The sequence below is a fragment of the Myiozetetes cayanensis genome, unplaced genomic scaffold (assembly GCF_022539395.1).
Source record: "Myiozetetes cayanensis isolate MyiCay16 unplaced genomic scaffold, myiCay2020 scf31, whole genome shotgun sequence".
Classification (NCBI taxonomy): Eukaryota; Metazoa; Chordata; class Aves; order Passeriformes; family Tyrannidae; genus Myiozetetes; species Myiozetetes cayanensis.
In genome coordinates, this window is record NW_026087533.1 from 4,664,553 (window position 1) to 4,679,794 (window position 15,242).

Genomic DNA, 15,242 nt, shown 5'->3' on the forward strand with positions numbered 1-15,242 from the left:
ATGAATCACTTGCAGTGTCAAAGAGGGAAATTTTCAGCAGCAAAGCCTCAACCCCTCTCAGAGAGCAGAGCTGGCAGTGCTCATCCACCCACGTGAGGGTTTCACGTTCACAAACACCTCAGGAGGAGGCACCTGCCTGTGCCAGAGGTGCCCAGCACAGGGAAGATGCTCTGAGCCACAGACACCAAACTCTGTCAGGAGGAGGTTGAAGAAATTCCTCCCCAGGAGGGTGGGCAGGCCCTGGCACAGCTTTGCCCACAGAAGCTGTGGCTGCCCCATCCCTGGGAGTGTCCAAGGCCAGCTTGGAGCACCCTGGGCTGGTGGAAGGTGTCCCTGCCCACGGCAGGGGATGGAATGAGATGAGCCTTAAGGTCCCTTCCAACCCAAACCATTCTGGAATTCTGTGACCTGGACAGCAGGTGAAACTGCCCTCCTCTTCCCATGAAAGGTTCTCTGAGGACAACATTTACAGAGGTAAAAGTCGCCCCAAGAGGCTCTGGGGGCATCAATAACGTGATATTTGCTGGAGAATTCCTGACACGAAGCCCTGACACCGGCCATGCACCACCCACAGCTGTGCAACCCACCCCAAAAGTGGTGTGGATGGATTCCTCCCTCACTGAGTTATCTGGGAGTCAGTGCAGGCAGGCAGTGCCAGGCTCTGCTCCTGCTCCCCTGCTTTATCCTCTGCACAAATTACTTTCCATTCTCTGCGTCTCAGTCACTGCACATCTGGGACAGTGAGAAACTTTCCCTGCTTTTCCAAGCCACCTCCTCCTGTCCTGCTCCAGAAGGGCAAAAAGAACAAAATACATGACCCAGGACGCTGAAAACATCAGCTTAAATTTTATCTCTGTTAAAATCATATTAACCAAAAGCACCTCCAAACCAGATCAAATTACTATAATGAAAATATGATTCTCTACAAGAATGAACCTAATTTGCTCTCCAAATTCCACCCCCCACCCCATAAACACCTAAAGGCGTTCATAAGGTCCTGCTGACACCCCTGGGAAGAGCATTTTGAAGATCAACCTCTCCAACTGCAAATAATTTGGAGGTTTTATGCTCTGTTAGAGAAGGAAATGGAGGCAGCACAGAGATCAGGATTGTGTCACACCAGGGAACACAAGGTCACACTCCTCTGGGCAGCCCAGGAAGGCAAGTGCAAGGGAAATAAAGGCCCCAGTAACACAGGGGGAAAAAAAGAAAACTACACTTAACAGGTACAAAATATTTATAAACTCGAGCGCAGATCTCGTTAAATATTTTAACAAGAGAAGTCACAAAGGAAAACAAGTCAAAACAATCAAAAAAAGGCAAACTTTTCAGGGACAAAAACAACAAGAGAACAAGAGAAGCCAGCAGTGACATCAGCAGCTTCTCCCGAGCTCGGAACACACACACAGAGCTTTGTCCAACAGAACAGCAGCCACAGCTGCTTCTCCCAGTTCTAAACCTTTCTGTTCCCCAAAGGGATCCCAATCGCTGCAGGAGATTCGATGCCAAGCTTTAGATCAAGTTTTTCCCCCACTTCAAAGCCCATTTTTCCAGTTTCCAGCAGTGCAACGATCCAACAACCCCCAATGTGACCTGTGAGGAGGTTGGTTGCAGTCCCAAGGGTGCAAGGCATAAAAGCTGCCCACAAAAAAAAAAACAACAAACCAAACAGACCAGGTTTAAACTTCATCTCCAAACCTGTCCCAAACAGAGGAAACTCCCACTGGCCTTTTCAAAAGCAGATCAGAAGACAACTTGTCCCAGTACAAACCACTTAAAAACCAAACCAGTTATCAACTCCTAAAGGCAGAACACAGCGGAAAAAATCAAACGGGGTTACACTGGAAGTGGTCGGGAATGCTCTGGAAATCGTGGAGTTTGGCCAAGTTCTTGCTCACCCAGTGGGCATGGCTGTACCTCTGGGTAGGTTTCTTGTTGGCCCTTGGGTAATTTCTGCAAAAGGAAGTCAAATAGTTAAAACAAACACAAGAGAAGCATTGCTATGAGAGGCTGGAACAGCATCTTCACTGAAAAAAAAACCACCTCCATTTCCTTAGGGTTTGCAAATGGTACCTAATTTTCCTCTTAGGAGGTTTTGAAAAAAGAAAAGCACGTTCTAAGAAGGCACCTTGGAAAGGAAGAAGTTTATATTTTAGGAGTTTAAAGCCTGTCCTTTCAGGGACTCTGCTTTGTGCTCTATCGCCCTCTTTGCAAAGCTCCTTCTCCCTGGCCCACCACAAAGGCTGAAGGCTCCACTAACAGGCACTTCAAACAAGGAGCCAATTTTCCTCCCAAAGTGCTGTTAAATCCTCTCATTTGCACATTCTGAAGCAGCAAGGCAAACCCCCACAGAACTGCAAGCAGCCTCAGAAAAGCAAGGTTAAAAAAAAACCCAAACAAACAAATTACCTCAATGAGCTTGGTTATCTGCAGGCCTCAGAGTGCTTTGACAAAGCTTTGTCACGTCATTAGAGGCTGCTTTGCCCCTTCTGCACTTCGGAAAAGATAAGTTAGAAAGCCAACTCTGTCACCTCTTCTTTTCTTCTTTGTGCACAGGGACGAGCACAACTCAGGAAATACAATTTATCAACCACCTGGTTTGCAAAGGAAAATAAAATCTGAAGGAGCACTGAGAACCACGGGGCGAGGGGGGGGGTCACTCCTGAAAAACCAGGAACATCTGCCTGGCACAGGGTTGGCACATCCACAGCACAGAGAGCTTTTATTTCTGCAGCAAGAACAGGCAGTGAGCAGAAGGTCTGAAGCCAAGGCAGTCTGGTCACACCAAGAGCTGGGGAGAAGATGCCCCGTGTTCCATCAGAACAGGTCCTTTCCCTGCAATGCTGCCCTTGCTCAAGTCCAGCTCTGCCAGTGAGTTGTATGTCCTTGGCCAGTCAAAACCCCGAGGGTTTTCCATCAGTCACGTGGTGAGGGCTGTGAATCACTGCCCTTCCCTTCCAGAGCAATTCCAGGCCTCCTTCAGCAACTGCAGCGTCAGCTTTTATTTACCCAAAGGAAAACTGACATTTCTCACCCAAAAAAACAAACAAAGGTGCTTCTGGAAGGGACTTTTAAAAAGTGTTCTTGGAAAACCCACGGGTTTGGGATGGGGGGTTTAGAGAGGTTCTCCAGGACAGCTCTTAAAAGGCAAAGAGGAAGAGTCCTCTTGGCCATTACACCCCAGGAAAGGGGACAGTGACACCCTAAATAAGTTCAGTTTCAAACATCCCTCATCCTTCCACAGCAGCTGAGACCAAACTACAGACTCAGCATGAGACTTTCAGGCAAGTTCCACTCATTTGGAAACCAGGAGCTCTGATGATCTCTGCAAACCCCCCTGCAAACAGAAGCCATGTGAGAGAAGCCCCTGGACCAGGACTGTCACCCTCTAAGAACTGGAAATTTCTTCCCACTCCCCTCACCATAAACCTCCTAGAAATCTGCTTTATCAACTTCTATTCCATCCCCTCGTCCAAACCCCAGCCCACACCTCTTGAAAATCAGGGTTTGGAGGTGGATTTCATGTCCTTTGAAGTGATATCTCCCTCCCAGGCTCAGCCACTAAAGGTAATTCCTCCCTTCATGTCAGCACAGCCCCAGTCCTGCACCTTCCCTGCCTGCTCTCTGTTCGAGCCAAATGAATTTGGGCAGGAAAGAACTGTTTCAAGATTAAGTTGTTTTTTTTTTTTTTTCTCCCTCAGCCAGCTCAGCATCAATCAACAGACCAGACCCTTTCAAGCCAGAGTCTGCAAGCACAGAGTTCATTTGTATTTCACAGATTTGTTTCCCCATATGCTCCCTTACACTGTTCTCCCTTTCCATCACCTTAAACACGCTGTCTGCTTTTTAAAGATATTGATCTTTGTTATTACAGTAAGACCAGATGGTTTGTGACTCTTTATAAGGTATTTCCTCCTCCTCTCCCTTTGATTCAAGAGGGATCCAAGGAAATCATTTACCAGGTTTCTGCCAGGTTGTAAGAAGCCTGATAGAATTGCTAAAAGCATCATAAACCTCCAGCAAACACACCAAGCCTCGAGGAGAGCTCCTGATGGAATCCTGCCGGGGAAAGGTCAGCTTCCCAGGGACCTGAGGGACAAGGATGGCACTTGGAGCAACCTGGTCCAGTGGAAGGTGTCCCTGCCCATGGCAGGGGGGTGGAACTGGGTGATCTTTAAGGTCCCTTCCAACCAGTCCATGATTTTGCTCCAAGCAACACAGTTTTAGGAGCCTCACTACTTCAGTGGCTGACACAGACCCGGAATTGCTGAGGAGGATCTCCTCAAGAGGGAAATAATTCTATTTACTGCCGGATAAAGGGCAATAACGAAGTGCAAACGCTGAAAAATGGGCAGCTGGCAGGAATCTTGTGTGGTCAATTATCAGCCACCCATCGCCCGAGCAGATGTTGGAGTCACATCTCATTTTTACAGCTCCTACAACGCAGCCTCAGCAGCACTTAAACCCCTGTAGGAAGCTGCAAATACATTTATCTGTTCAGCTTGGATATCATCTAGAAAACCAGAATGAGAGGAGGCACAGGCTCCCAACTCGCTCGAGATGGCTCGATGTGAAAAGTTTATTCTGAATAGAAAAGGATTTCTTTCAACCACTCACTGTGACTTTCATCACTCAATCACCCAACAGAAGAATATATGATATATATAACATATCTAAGATGTAGATATCTAAGATATACATGTGAAAGTTTATGGAGAACCTGCAAATGCAAGACACTGTGCAGATGAGGGAGAAGACAAAAATCTCTGCTGCAGACAGGCAGGAATTCCCTCAGACAACCCAGCAGCAGGAGCCAGGATACAAGGAAGAACAGACAGATTACATAAAAGATGGGATAGCAAAGGCAAACATCACACTGAGACAAATGCCAGGAGATTTGCAACTCAAAACAGAGCTGAAGATTTGCAGCAGCAATGTATTAGTTACTGCTTCCCAAAGGGAACCTTCCCCTGGCTGGCTCTGAAACCTGCTGATTTCCCTTCATGGATTTCTTGGGATGGCTCTGCATTTCCCATGCAAAGGATCCACGAGGCAAGGCTGCAGATCCAGGTGCCTGGGATCGGCACACAGGGCACAGCCAGCCCGCTGAGAGGGTTTATCTGTGACAACTGGGGAAGCCCACGCTGTCTGTCGGGCAGGATTCCAAGCCTGCAGCTATTTGGAAATAAGAGAGGCTTGCCCTAATAAGAAAATCAAATTGTGTGCATCCCAGACAATGTTCTTCCCCAGCAAGGCAGAGCTGTATTTCACTCCTCAGCCCCGCTCACTCAGAGCCCCTGCCTGATTTTCTGGGACTCGCGACATATGCCTTGCATTTTTAATTCGGAAGGAAGAGAAAACAGGCCACTTTAGCCTCGCCTGCCTCGTCCCCTCTGCATCACTGATGCTGCATTCATGCACTGGAAGCAGCCCTGTGGCTATGCAGCTGCTCCTGTGCCTGGGTAAGTGCAGGCTCCACACAGCTGTCACTTCCTTACCACTCGCCAGAAATGACAATTATTGCGCCCGTGGACACTCAAAATAACCACAGTGGGAGGCCGTGGCTGGAGAAGATACCAGAAGGTTTTGCCCTTCAGAACATCCCAGGCCTACCCCATCAGATGTCATCCTTCAGCTGAAACACTCACCTGGCTCCACAGGGGGGGATCCATAGGCTTGGAGGGCTTTTCCAACCTCAGGGATTCTGGGATAGTTGTGAATTGACAAGACCAACTTACCTTCCAACACCAAGCCAGAGCTCAGCTCTGCTTTCCCCAGCTAACACAGGCCTGTTTTGGGAACATTCCTGACACACAAATTCCCTCTACAATGTTTTTCCCAGGTATCCCCACCTCTGAAGCTCATTTGAACCAGCCCTGCAGCAAGACTGATGCCTGCACAGGAACTGTGTGCGTGTGGTAGTGCTGGAACAAAGTGCAACAGGCACTTTTTAATCCCCTCTGAAAACAAACACATTAAAACCACCCAAGAACACCAGTCCAGCCAGCCAGGCCTCCTGCCAGGATATCAATTATCCCTTCCCCACCAGCCTCAGCCCATCCCACCTGAGGGTTTACCTGACACAGGGGGGACACTTTTCATCATGTGGATGTGCACACTCTGGATGGAAACGTTTCTTTTGCTCAGCTTTCACTTCTGACATGCAGGGCCGTTGTTTCAGTCTTTAAAATAATAAACAGTGTTAGGGTGGGGTGGGGTTTTTTTAGGTTATTTGTCAAATTAGGTTACAGAAGACAGAGAGGACATAGTGCCCTGCAGAACTGTTAAAGGCATGACCTCCTTGCAGCCCTGTTCTGTGATTGAAAAAAAAAAAAAAAAGGTATTTATTTGACTAAAGCTGCAAAGATAAAACACCCCAGAGCAAAGCAGGAGTGTCAGCTGAGTGACCTGGCAGGTCACTGCCCTGGTTACCTCGCCAGGAACCCACAGAGAGCCCTCAAAAGCAGATCTTTCGCATCACCCAGGGCCGTGCCAGGAACAGGAATGCACAAAACACCTGAGAGCAGCAGGTCTAAAGGGAAAAAAAAACCTGAAGTGGCACCTCCAGGAGAAGGGGAGAGCAGGAGGAACCATCCCGATCCGCTCCGCTGCTGCCATCTGCAGGAAAAGCGCTTGGGGAGGAGCCACAACAGCACAAACATCCCCGGTTCTGCCTTCAAACCACTGCCCCAAACCGGCTTCACCACCTCCTTTCCCATTTGCACCATCCCCCTCTTCCAGGGTAAATTATTAAGTGCTTTCCCCCCTAATTCGGTGCCTCCTAATTAAACGACAAGGACAAAACCCAGCAGCACCAAACCAACAAGCTGGTTGGGGAAATAACTGGGTGTTTCTCAAAGTGGAAACTTGCTAAGAAATTACCTTTTCTCCTTCTCCTGTGGGGCAATAATAACCTTGCCAGATTTCTTCCCACTGGTTGTCTCTTCCTGCACAGTCTGGACTACAGTTGTGTCACTTAACTGGAAAGGTAAGGAAAAAATGGATTAACATGCAAATTTTGCTTGTACAGTTACATAAAAATCACATTTTGCTCCACCTGAAAAATCCTTCCCTGTACAAACACAGCACTTGTGTGCCTATGGATATTACCCAAGGAAATGGAATTAAAAACATTTTAGCTACAAGAATTAAGATGAGTTTACTTTAACGTCTCCTGATGGCTGCTCAGCTCCTGGAGATTCCCCTTCACCATCCTCTGGAGAGTCTGGTTTCCTTGAAAACCACCTCGTTGTTGCTTTGGGAAGCCCTTGGTTTCCAGCCCCAGGTGCTGGGCTCTCATCAGCTGCGCTCCGGCCAAGGTGAGACACGGGCACGGCTCTTCCCAGGCAATCCAAAGCCAGGCTTTCCTGGCCTTCAGGCTCCAGGGGTTCTTCGGGAATGCAGCTACCAGCAGTCGTAGCATATCCTAAACAATCATCTATCATTGCTTCTAGAGCTTCTCTTTCCACCTCCACCTGATAATTGCCCTCCGGGGGCTCATCGGAACGGCCGGCAGAGAACGGGCCGAGGTGCAGGAGATCCTGCAGGTCGAGCTCCTGCTGCAGGTGGATCCCACCCAAACCGGCACTTCCACTCAGAAAGCCAGGATAACACCCAGAACTGACTGTGGAACCCTCCTGGGGCAGAGGTTCCTCCGGTTCCTCCGCCATCTCCGCGGCATCTTCACCGAGCGAGGCCCCGCTGCAGCTGCCGCTCTCGGCCTCTCCGCTCTCCTCATTTACACTCTGGCTCAGATGGCTTTGGCTAATCAGGTGCTGCTGCTCAGCTTCCATGCAGTCATCTGCCAAGATTTCCTGGATCTCCTCCTCGGTGTAATCGAAGGGAGAGTTCCCTTTCTCGCTGCCTGACAGTTCCAGCAGGGAGTCGTCCAGCTCGGCGTCGTCGAAGCACCCGCTGGTGTCCAGCGAAACGGCCACGTCGTCGTACCTCGACCCACAGAAATCAGCGGCAAGATCACCCTGGCCGCTGTCATCCAGGAAATGGGAGCAGGGAGACCCCGGGGAGAGGAGCAGCAGGCTGTCTGATGGCTTTGGAGTGCTGCAGGCCTGGCTCAGCACACACACCCTCTTGGCCGACTGCAGGGCCGGGAGCTGCGCCGCCGAATCCGACGACCTCTTGGCCCTGGGAAGTGCATCCTGTTTGAATTCCCGCCGCAGGCAGAGCCCAGGGGGGTGAGGGGGATGAGGGGAACCGTCTGCCATGGTGCTGGCGCTGCCTGGATCTCTGCTGCCAGCTCTAGAGGCCTGTTCTGAGCTCTGTCAGCTCCCGGTGCCCTCTGAGCAGCCCCTTCGGAGCAGGAATCAGCAGGAGTCGGCTCCAACCTGCCAGCAAAACAACACCGTCAATAAAATGAACCCAGCTGCTTCCCAAAGGTGCTGGGAGATAACAGGGCAGGTGAAAACACTGGCTGAGGCACCACAGCTTGAACTCCTTGATCTCTATTCTCGACTCTTTGGGGTCCTGACACGTAACAACCACCAAATCCCCCTGACAGGGGGTTTTATCAGGCAGGACCAACACAAACCCCCAGTCACCAACACCTCGGTGCCACCTCCTGCAAAACTGCTGCAAATCACTCCCAGCAGAGCCCAGGAATCCCAGCTCACAACCCCAGCTCCCAGCTCCCACTTCAGGTATTAAATAAAACCTCCCGGTGCCTCAAGGCCCACCCTGCAAAGACACAAATAAACACGGGGAAAAGTCTATTTTTAGGGAGGGTCAGGAAAAAAACGAGCAAGGGAAGAGTAAAGGAGCAGAGGGGACACTCAGGAGGGGATTAATCACTCACACAAAACACACATCACAACCCAAGATCACCAGATAAAGAACCTTTCCCGGAAAACTCAGTGGTTTCCAAGCATTCACAAACAAATGGTGTTTTTTCCTCCCAGGGAGGACTCCCCCAACGGGAATCTCTGGACCTGAAAGCCCTGCACTTGACTCTCACCCAGCAGGGGAATTTGGACTAAGGAAAGGTATTTCCTGTCCTCTTTTTGAGCAAGGATTTAAAGGAATGTCTTTTTGTCTTCCTGTTGCTTCGACTACCTACTGCTTAAAAAAGGGAGGGGGTGTGTGTGTGTGCAACTGCAGGGATAAAACCTGGCAATTTCTGCTGCTTCCTCTTGTCATTCTGCCTAAAGAATAAAAATTTCAGGGCACTTTCAGAATGATGCGGTAGGAAAAAAACAAACACCTGGGGAATGAGCTGTGTGTGTAAAAACACCCCACAGGAACACGTGGAGGCAGCAGGAGCAGCCCCAGTGCTGCTGCAACTCTGCAATTTACACCCAAGTGCTCCGAGAAAACCACAAATAAAACCGAATTAAACGTGGGTTTGGTCCTATGGGGTGTGGCAGTCCGATAATGCAGCTCCTGACCACGGAATCACGGGGTGGTTTGGGTGGGAAAGGACCTTGAGGATCATCCAGTCCCACCCCCTGCCACGGGCAGGGACATTTTCCATTAACCAGCCCTACATGAAGGACTCTGGAAGCTCCACTCGGGGAACTTGTGTGCCTGATGATTCCCAAGCCATTCCCACAGCAGTGTGTGGAATTCTGGGGCTGTGCAAGGACTTACTCCATGGAAATGGGAATTTAAGAGATGATCCAGTCCCAGCCCCTGCCACGGGCAGGGACATCTCCCACTATCCCAGGCTGCTCCAACCTGGCCTTGGACACTCCCAGGGATCCAGGAGCAGCCACAGCTTCTCTGGGCAATCCTGTGCCAGGGCCTCCCCACCCTCATAGGGAGGAATCCCTTCCCAATATCCCATCTATCCCTGCTCTCTGACAGCGGGAAGCCATTCCCTGTGTGCTGCCCCTCCATCCCTTGCCCAAAATCCCTCTCCTGGCGTCCCTTCAGGCACTTCAAAACCTGCAGTAAGGTCTCCCTGGAGCCTTCCCTTCTCGAAGGCGCTGACAGCGCCGCCAGCCCCTCACGGAGCGCTCCCTTCTCCCTCCCTTCCCCAGCGGGCACCGCCCAACCGGCGCCTCAACGGGCACCGCCCCCAGGCGGGGCTTTGGGGGCGAGCCCACGCCCTCCTGCTCCTCCTCGCAGCCCGCCGGGAGCAGCGGCCGCTCCCCGAGCGGCGCGGAAAGGGGCAAACCACCCCAAACGAAGGAGATAAAGGAGATGATAAAGATGATAAAGGCCCCCGAGCAGCGGCCGCGGCCCGGCCCTCACCCGCCGCCATCTTAACGGCGCTGAGGCCACGCCCCCCCCGCGCGCGCGAGGCGGCGCCTGATTGGCGGAGAGCGGCACCCCTCTCGAGCGAAACGCCCTCTGATTGGCGGAGCGCGGCCCCCTCCCGCCCGCCCTTCACCTCCCCATCGGCAGCTCGGCCATCGTGCCGCCCAGGCATCGCCAGCCGAGCGCCGAGCGGGGCTGATGCAACCAGGGCAGGTCGGTGGGGACGGGGAGGGAAAGGGGGATTTTGGGGGTTTTGGGGTGTCCTGGGGTGGTGGGGGCTCCGGTAACGCTTTGTCCTGCCCCAGCAGCCGCCGCCATGGAGCCCGCGCCCGGCCCGCAGGAGAAGTATCAGCTCATCACGCGGAACCTGCAGGTACCTGCAGGGGAGGGGGGGTGGGGAACGGGGAGGGGGCATCGGGGCAGGATCGGGGGGAATAGGGCAGGAATAGGGGATGGGGAGGAGGGATCGGGGCAGGACCGGGTCCAGGTTTCGGGGAGACCGCAGCTGGAGCGGGGGGCAGGATCGGATGCGGAGTGGGAGGGGTCGGGGGGAAATCAGAGCTGGATGGGGGCCCAGGGAAGGGGTGCGGGGCGATCAGAGCCGGGGATGAGCCCCTGGAACGCGCAGCACCCCGGGACACGCGATGTGCGCAGCCCGCCCACCCGCGGGGCTGCCCCGCCCTCCCCAGCTGTGCCAGATGTGCGTGTTCTGTGTGTCCCCCCCCATCCCCGCAGGAGGTGCTGGGCGAGGACAAGCTCCTGGCCATCCTGAAGGAGCGCGAGCTGAGGATCTACTGGGGCACGGCCACCACGGGCAAGCCCCACGTGGCCTATTTCGTGCCCATGTCCAAGATCGCGGATTTCCTGAAGGCCGGCTGCGAGGTGAGGGGGGGTCACACCGGCACCCCACACACCCCGGGGACGGAAAGGGGGATGGTTCCCCGGACTCCTGGCAGCGACCTCCACCCTCTGTGCCAGGTGACAATCCTCTTTGCCGACCTCCACGCTTACCTGGACAACATGAAGGCCCCCTGGGAGCTGCTGGAGCTGCGCACCCGCTACTACGAGCAGGTGATCAAGGCCGTGCTGGAGAGCATCGGGGTGCCCTTGGACAGGCTCAAGTTCGTCCGAGGCACCGACTACCAGCTCAGCAAGTGAGTCCCGGCCTCCTCCCGCCCCTGCCCCGCTCCTGGGCTGCCTCCAGGGAGGAGATGCCCCCGTGCCAGGGGGGCTCAGGGGTGCCATTCCCGCAGGGAATACACGCTGGACGTGTACCGCCTGTCCTCGCTGGTGACGCAGCACGATGCCAAGAAGGCCGGGGCGGAGGTGGTGAAGCAGGTGGAGCACCCCTTGCTGAGTGGTTTGCTCTACCCAGGCCTGCAGGTGAGGCAGGGGCTGCCCAGGGAGGTGCTGGCAAAGCCAGGGGTGTGAGGATTTGGGCAGCCAGGTCGTTGTTCTCCACCCCAGCATCCCACCCGGCAGCGGCGCAAAGTTGCAGTCCAGAACATTCCCGTCCTTTCCCAGGGTGGGAGTGCCCTGGGAGAGGCTGAGGGACGGGCAGGACCTCAGCACAGCTGGAGTGAGGCGTTTTGGGCCCAGCCTCAGGGCTCTGTGTGTCCCCACAGGCGCTGGACGAGGAGTATCTCAAGGTGGACGCGCAGTTCGGAGGGGTCGATCAGAGAAAGATCTTCACCTTCGCAGAGAAGGTTGGGAATGGTGGTGGGTGGGAAGGGTGGTTTCTGCTGTGCTGGGGCCTGAGGGAGGGCTTGGACACTCGCTGATCCTCTGGGAGAAGGGTGTGGGGGGTTTTGGTTGGCACCACAGTGTTCTGTGCTGCTGCTCTGCAGGGCTCTGGTGTTTGGCTGCTCATCCCTGGCTGTGCCTCTCTGTGCCCTGGGAGCTCACAGTGGCTCTCTGGGTCCTGTTATTCCAGATTCCAAAGTCACCTGGAGCCAGGAGCAAGCGGGGATTGTGAGTGAAAGGTGATCTTTGGATGAGCATTGTCCCTGACTTGCCTCTTTCTTTGCCTTTTCCCAGTACCTCCCTTCCCTGGGCTATGCCAAGCGTGTCCATCTGATGAACCCGATGGTTCCTGGGCTGACAGGCAGCAAAATGAGCTCCTCAGAGGAGGTTGGTGCCCGATCTGGCTGTGCCAGGGGGCTGTAGAGGGGCAGGTTGATGACTAGGGGGTGGAGAGGCTGCACCCCAAGGCAGGGTGACCTCTCAGCTCACACAGCGACTCCCTCGTGAGTTTTCTCTTTGGGGCAAAACATTGGGTGAAGGGGCTGGGCTGAGGAGATCTCTTGGTGCAGGACTCAAAGATTGATCTCCTGGACCGTAAGGAGGATGTGAAGAAGAAGCTGAAGAAGGCTTTCTGTGAGCCAGGGAACGTGGAGAACAACGGTGTGCTCTCCTTCATCAAGCACGTCCTCTTCCCCCTCAAGTCAGGTGAGGGCTCACCACGCCTGGGGGTGTTTTCCCTGTGGAGGAGGGGACAGGAATGTGTCCCCCCTGAGTGCCACCTCCCCAGCCTGTGGTCCCCACCTTAGTTCAGGTGGTTTTATCTGAGCCTTGAGCAAACCTGAGCCTTACAATCTGTGCATCACAGAGTTTGTGGTGCTGCGAGAAGAGAAGTGGGGAGGGAACAAAACCTACACGGACTACGAGGCCCTGGAGAAGGACTTTGCTGAGCAGGTGAGTGCTGGGAGGGGCTGAACCTTCTCCCTGTGCCATGAGCAGTCTGGGAGCAGCAGATCCACACTGGGAAGAGGTGTGGAGTGTGGCCCGTTGACAGGGGTGCTCCCAGCCGGGAGAGGAGGGGTGAAGGATGTGGGGACACCAGCTGTCCTGGAACAGAGCAGCAGGTTAAACCCTTCTCAGCTGTTCCCAAATGGAAGCAGAAGTGTCCAGAAGAAGGGTTCTGATGTCCAAAGGTTGGGGTTCATCTCCAGTTCCCACCCTGGGCCTCAGGCAGGACCGTGTTTGTCACGCACAGGTCGTGCACCCCGGAGACCTGAAGAACTCGGTGGAGGTGGCCCTGAACAAACTGCTTGACCCCATCAGAGAGAAGTTCAACAGCCCAGAGCTGAAGAAGCTGAGCAGTGCTGCATATCCCAACCCATCCAAAGCCAGTAAGGAAGTGCTGGGAGCTGAGGGAAGCGGGGCCCTGACCACGTGGGGCTGGGTGGGAGAGAGTCTCTCCAGGGGCTGAGGTCAGAGAGGAGTTCTGAAACTTCAGTCTCAGAAACAGCCCTGGAGAACACTGGGAGAGTTCAGGAAGGCCAATGCCAGGCTGTCTGCCTGCTCTGGAGATGCTGCTCTGGTGCTGTAGAGGGCAACACAGCAGAGGGTGGACTGTGCTCCCTGGTGTAGAGACAAGCAGGGAATTCCCTGCAGGGAATTCCCCCCAGGATCTGCATTTGGGGGTGACTGTGCTCCTGGCCAGCTCCCTGGGTTTATGCTGAGTGGTGTGACCATTCCCTCTGCCCTGCAGAGCCTGGAGAGAAGGGCACCAAGAACTCGGAGCCAGAGGAAGTGATCCCATCCCGGCTGGACATCCGCGTGGGCAAAGTGATCAGCGTGGAAAAGGTACAGCGAGGGGGGGGAGGGAGTAACCACCCCACATGGACATTTGGGGGGTGTGGGAGGGTCTGCCCCCTCCTGTACCACCCCATTCCCACCCCTGCCCCTCCCCTGGCAGCACCCCGACGCAGACAGCCTGTACGTGGAGAGGATCGACGTGGGCGAGGCCGAGCCCCGCACCGTGGTCAGCGGCCTGGTGCAGTTCGTCCCCAGGGAGCAGCTGCAGGACAGGCTCGTGGTGCTGCTCTGCAACCTCAAGCCCCAGAAGATGAGGGGAGTGGAGTCTCAGGGCATGGTGCTGTGTGCCTCCAGGTGAGGGAAGGAGGGGGGTACCACGGTGGGAGGGGGCAATCTGGACCACCCTCTACTGCCCTGGGGTGCTGAGGGGCAAGTGGGGACCACCTTGGGGTGACTCTGCTTTGTCTTTCAGCGTGGGGGAGCCCCGGCAGGTGGAGCCCCTGGACCCCCCGGCCGGGTGCTGCGCCGGGGAGCGCGTCTACGTGGAGGGCTACGAGGGTGGGGAGCCCGACGAGGAGCTCAAACCCAAGAAGAAGGTCTTTGAGAAGCTGCAGGTGAGGGGCTGGGGGCAGCACTGGGGCAATGCTTAGGGTGTCCCCACCTCTGGGTGAGCCCAGATTGGCTGTTTGCCCCTCGGTGCCCAGGGTTGGTACTGTCAGCAAAGCCGGGCACTGCTGCCCCACTGCTGATCCCTCCTCCCTGCTCTGCTCCCAGGCTGATTTCCGTGTCTCCGAGGACTGTGTCGCGCAGTGGAAGCAGAGGAACTTCCTGACCAAGCTGGGGAGAGTCTCCTGTAAAAGCCTCAAGGGTGGAACCATCAGCTAACAAGTGCCAGGGTTGCTGCTCGTGCCTCCCACCTGGTCCCCGCCGCCACCTCGGTCTCTGCCATCTCCCCCCTCCGTGCCCCGAGCTGGGGGCTCAGCCCTGCGGGACCTGGGGGCTCTGGGACTGAATTGGCAGCCTCCAACATCCCCCTGGGCCTCGTCTGTGGGCCAGCACTGGGGACTGGAGGTGGCCTCACACCTAAGGGACCTGTGTGACTCATCCCCGTGGCCTTCAGCTCCACGCTGGGGCCGTGGGCTCGCTCCCGGTTGTGCCATGGACTACACTCCCTGCCCACTGGTCCCGAGTGGGACGGCATGTGTGGGTGCTGCGGTGAGGGCAGAAGGGAAAAGCTGCTTCTCAAACCTGTGTTGCTGCTACCAGGGCTGGGACAGCCCAGCAGGACCGTCCCCTGCCCTGCCTGGGCACCTCCTGCTCCGCCCTCAGCCCACCAGGGCTGTGGCCACTGGTGCTGCCCTTTGGCCAGGAGCCCGGGGAGCACCCGTGGGTCTGTTCCAAGCCTGTGGGGGGTGTGGGCCTTAAACACTGACTCGGGATCCATCTGTCATAAACCCAATAAAATGTCAAATAAAAGCCGACTGCACACG

The 15,242-nt window shown here is 54.9% G+C and overlaps 2 protein-coding genes across 3 annotated transcripts; one reads left to right on the top strand and one right to left on the bottom strand.

Moving 5' to 3' along the window:
- Nucleotides 1-1,248: 1,248 nt before the first annotated feature.
- On the bottom strand, nt 1,249-9,955 carry LOC126645652 (uncharacterized). Of its 2 annotated transcripts, XM_050326329.1 has the most exons (5): nt 9,898-9,955; nt 7,164-8,342; nt 6,883-6,980; nt 6,078-6,182; nt 1,249-1,953 (listed from the first exon to the last, which is right to left on the bottom strand). In XM_050326329.1, the coding sequence occupies exons 2-5, from the start codon at nt 8,220-8,222 to the stop codon at nt 1,827-1,829; spliced, it is 1,389 nt and encodes a 462-aa protein (XP_050182286.1). In that variant the 5' UTR covers nt 8,223-8,342; nt 9,898-9,955; the 3' UTR covers nt 1,249-1,826. The 2 variants fall into 2 exon arrangements, with proteins under 2 accessions (XP_050182286.1, XP_050182287.1); XM_050326330.1 differs by lacking the exon at nt 9,898-9,955 and having other exon boundaries at nt 7,164-9,142.
- A 552-nt stretch (nt 9,956-10,507) lies between these two features.
- YARS1 (tyrosyl-tRNA synthetase 1) lies at nt 10,508-15,238 on the top strand. The gene is made up of 13 exons (XM_050326591.1): nt 10,508-10,585; nt 10,948-11,094; nt 11,191-11,366; nt 11,466-11,595; nt 11,838-11,918; nt 12,250-12,342; nt 12,525-12,660; nt 12,821-12,906; nt 13,208-13,343; nt 13,706-13,800; nt 13,913-14,106; nt 14,225-14,366; nt 14,527-15,238. The coding sequence occupies exons 1-13, from the start codon at nt 10,529-10,531 to the stop codon at nt 14,635-14,637; spliced, it is 1,584 nt and encodes a 527-aa protein (XP_050182548.1). The 5' UTR covers nt 10,508-10,528; the 3' UTR covers nt 14,638-15,238.
- The last annotated feature ends 4 nt before the right edge of the window (nt 15,239-15,242 follow it).

Excerpts from the sequence above, each read along its gene's own strand:
- YARS1 (XM_050326591.1), top strand. The coding sequence starts at position 10,529 with ATGGAGCCCGCGCCCGGCCCGCAGGAGAAGTATCAGCTCATCACGCGG. Across the intron at positions 11,367-11,465 it reads ACCGACTACCAGCTCAGCAA|GGAATACACGCTGGACGTGT; the intron begins GTGAGTCCCGGC and ends CCATTCCCGCAG. Across the intron at positions 12,661-12,820 it reads CCTCTTCCCCCTCAAGTCAG|AGTTTGTGGTGCTGCGAGAA; the intron begins GTGAGGGCTCAC and ends TGTGCATCACAG.
- LOC126645652 (XM_050326329.1), bottom strand. The coding sequence starts at position 8,222 with ATGGCAGACGGTTCCCCTCATCCCCCTCACCCCCCTGGGCTCTGCCTG. Across the intron at positions 6,183-6,882 it reads CCACAGGAGAAGGAGAAAAG|ACTGAAACAACGGCCCTGCA; the intron begins GTAATTTCTTAG and ends ATTATTTTAAAG. Across the intron at positions 1,954-6,077 it reads AAGTGTCCCCCCTGTGTCAG|AAATTACCCAAGGGCCAACA; the intron begins GTAAACCCTCAG and ends TTCCTTTTGCAG.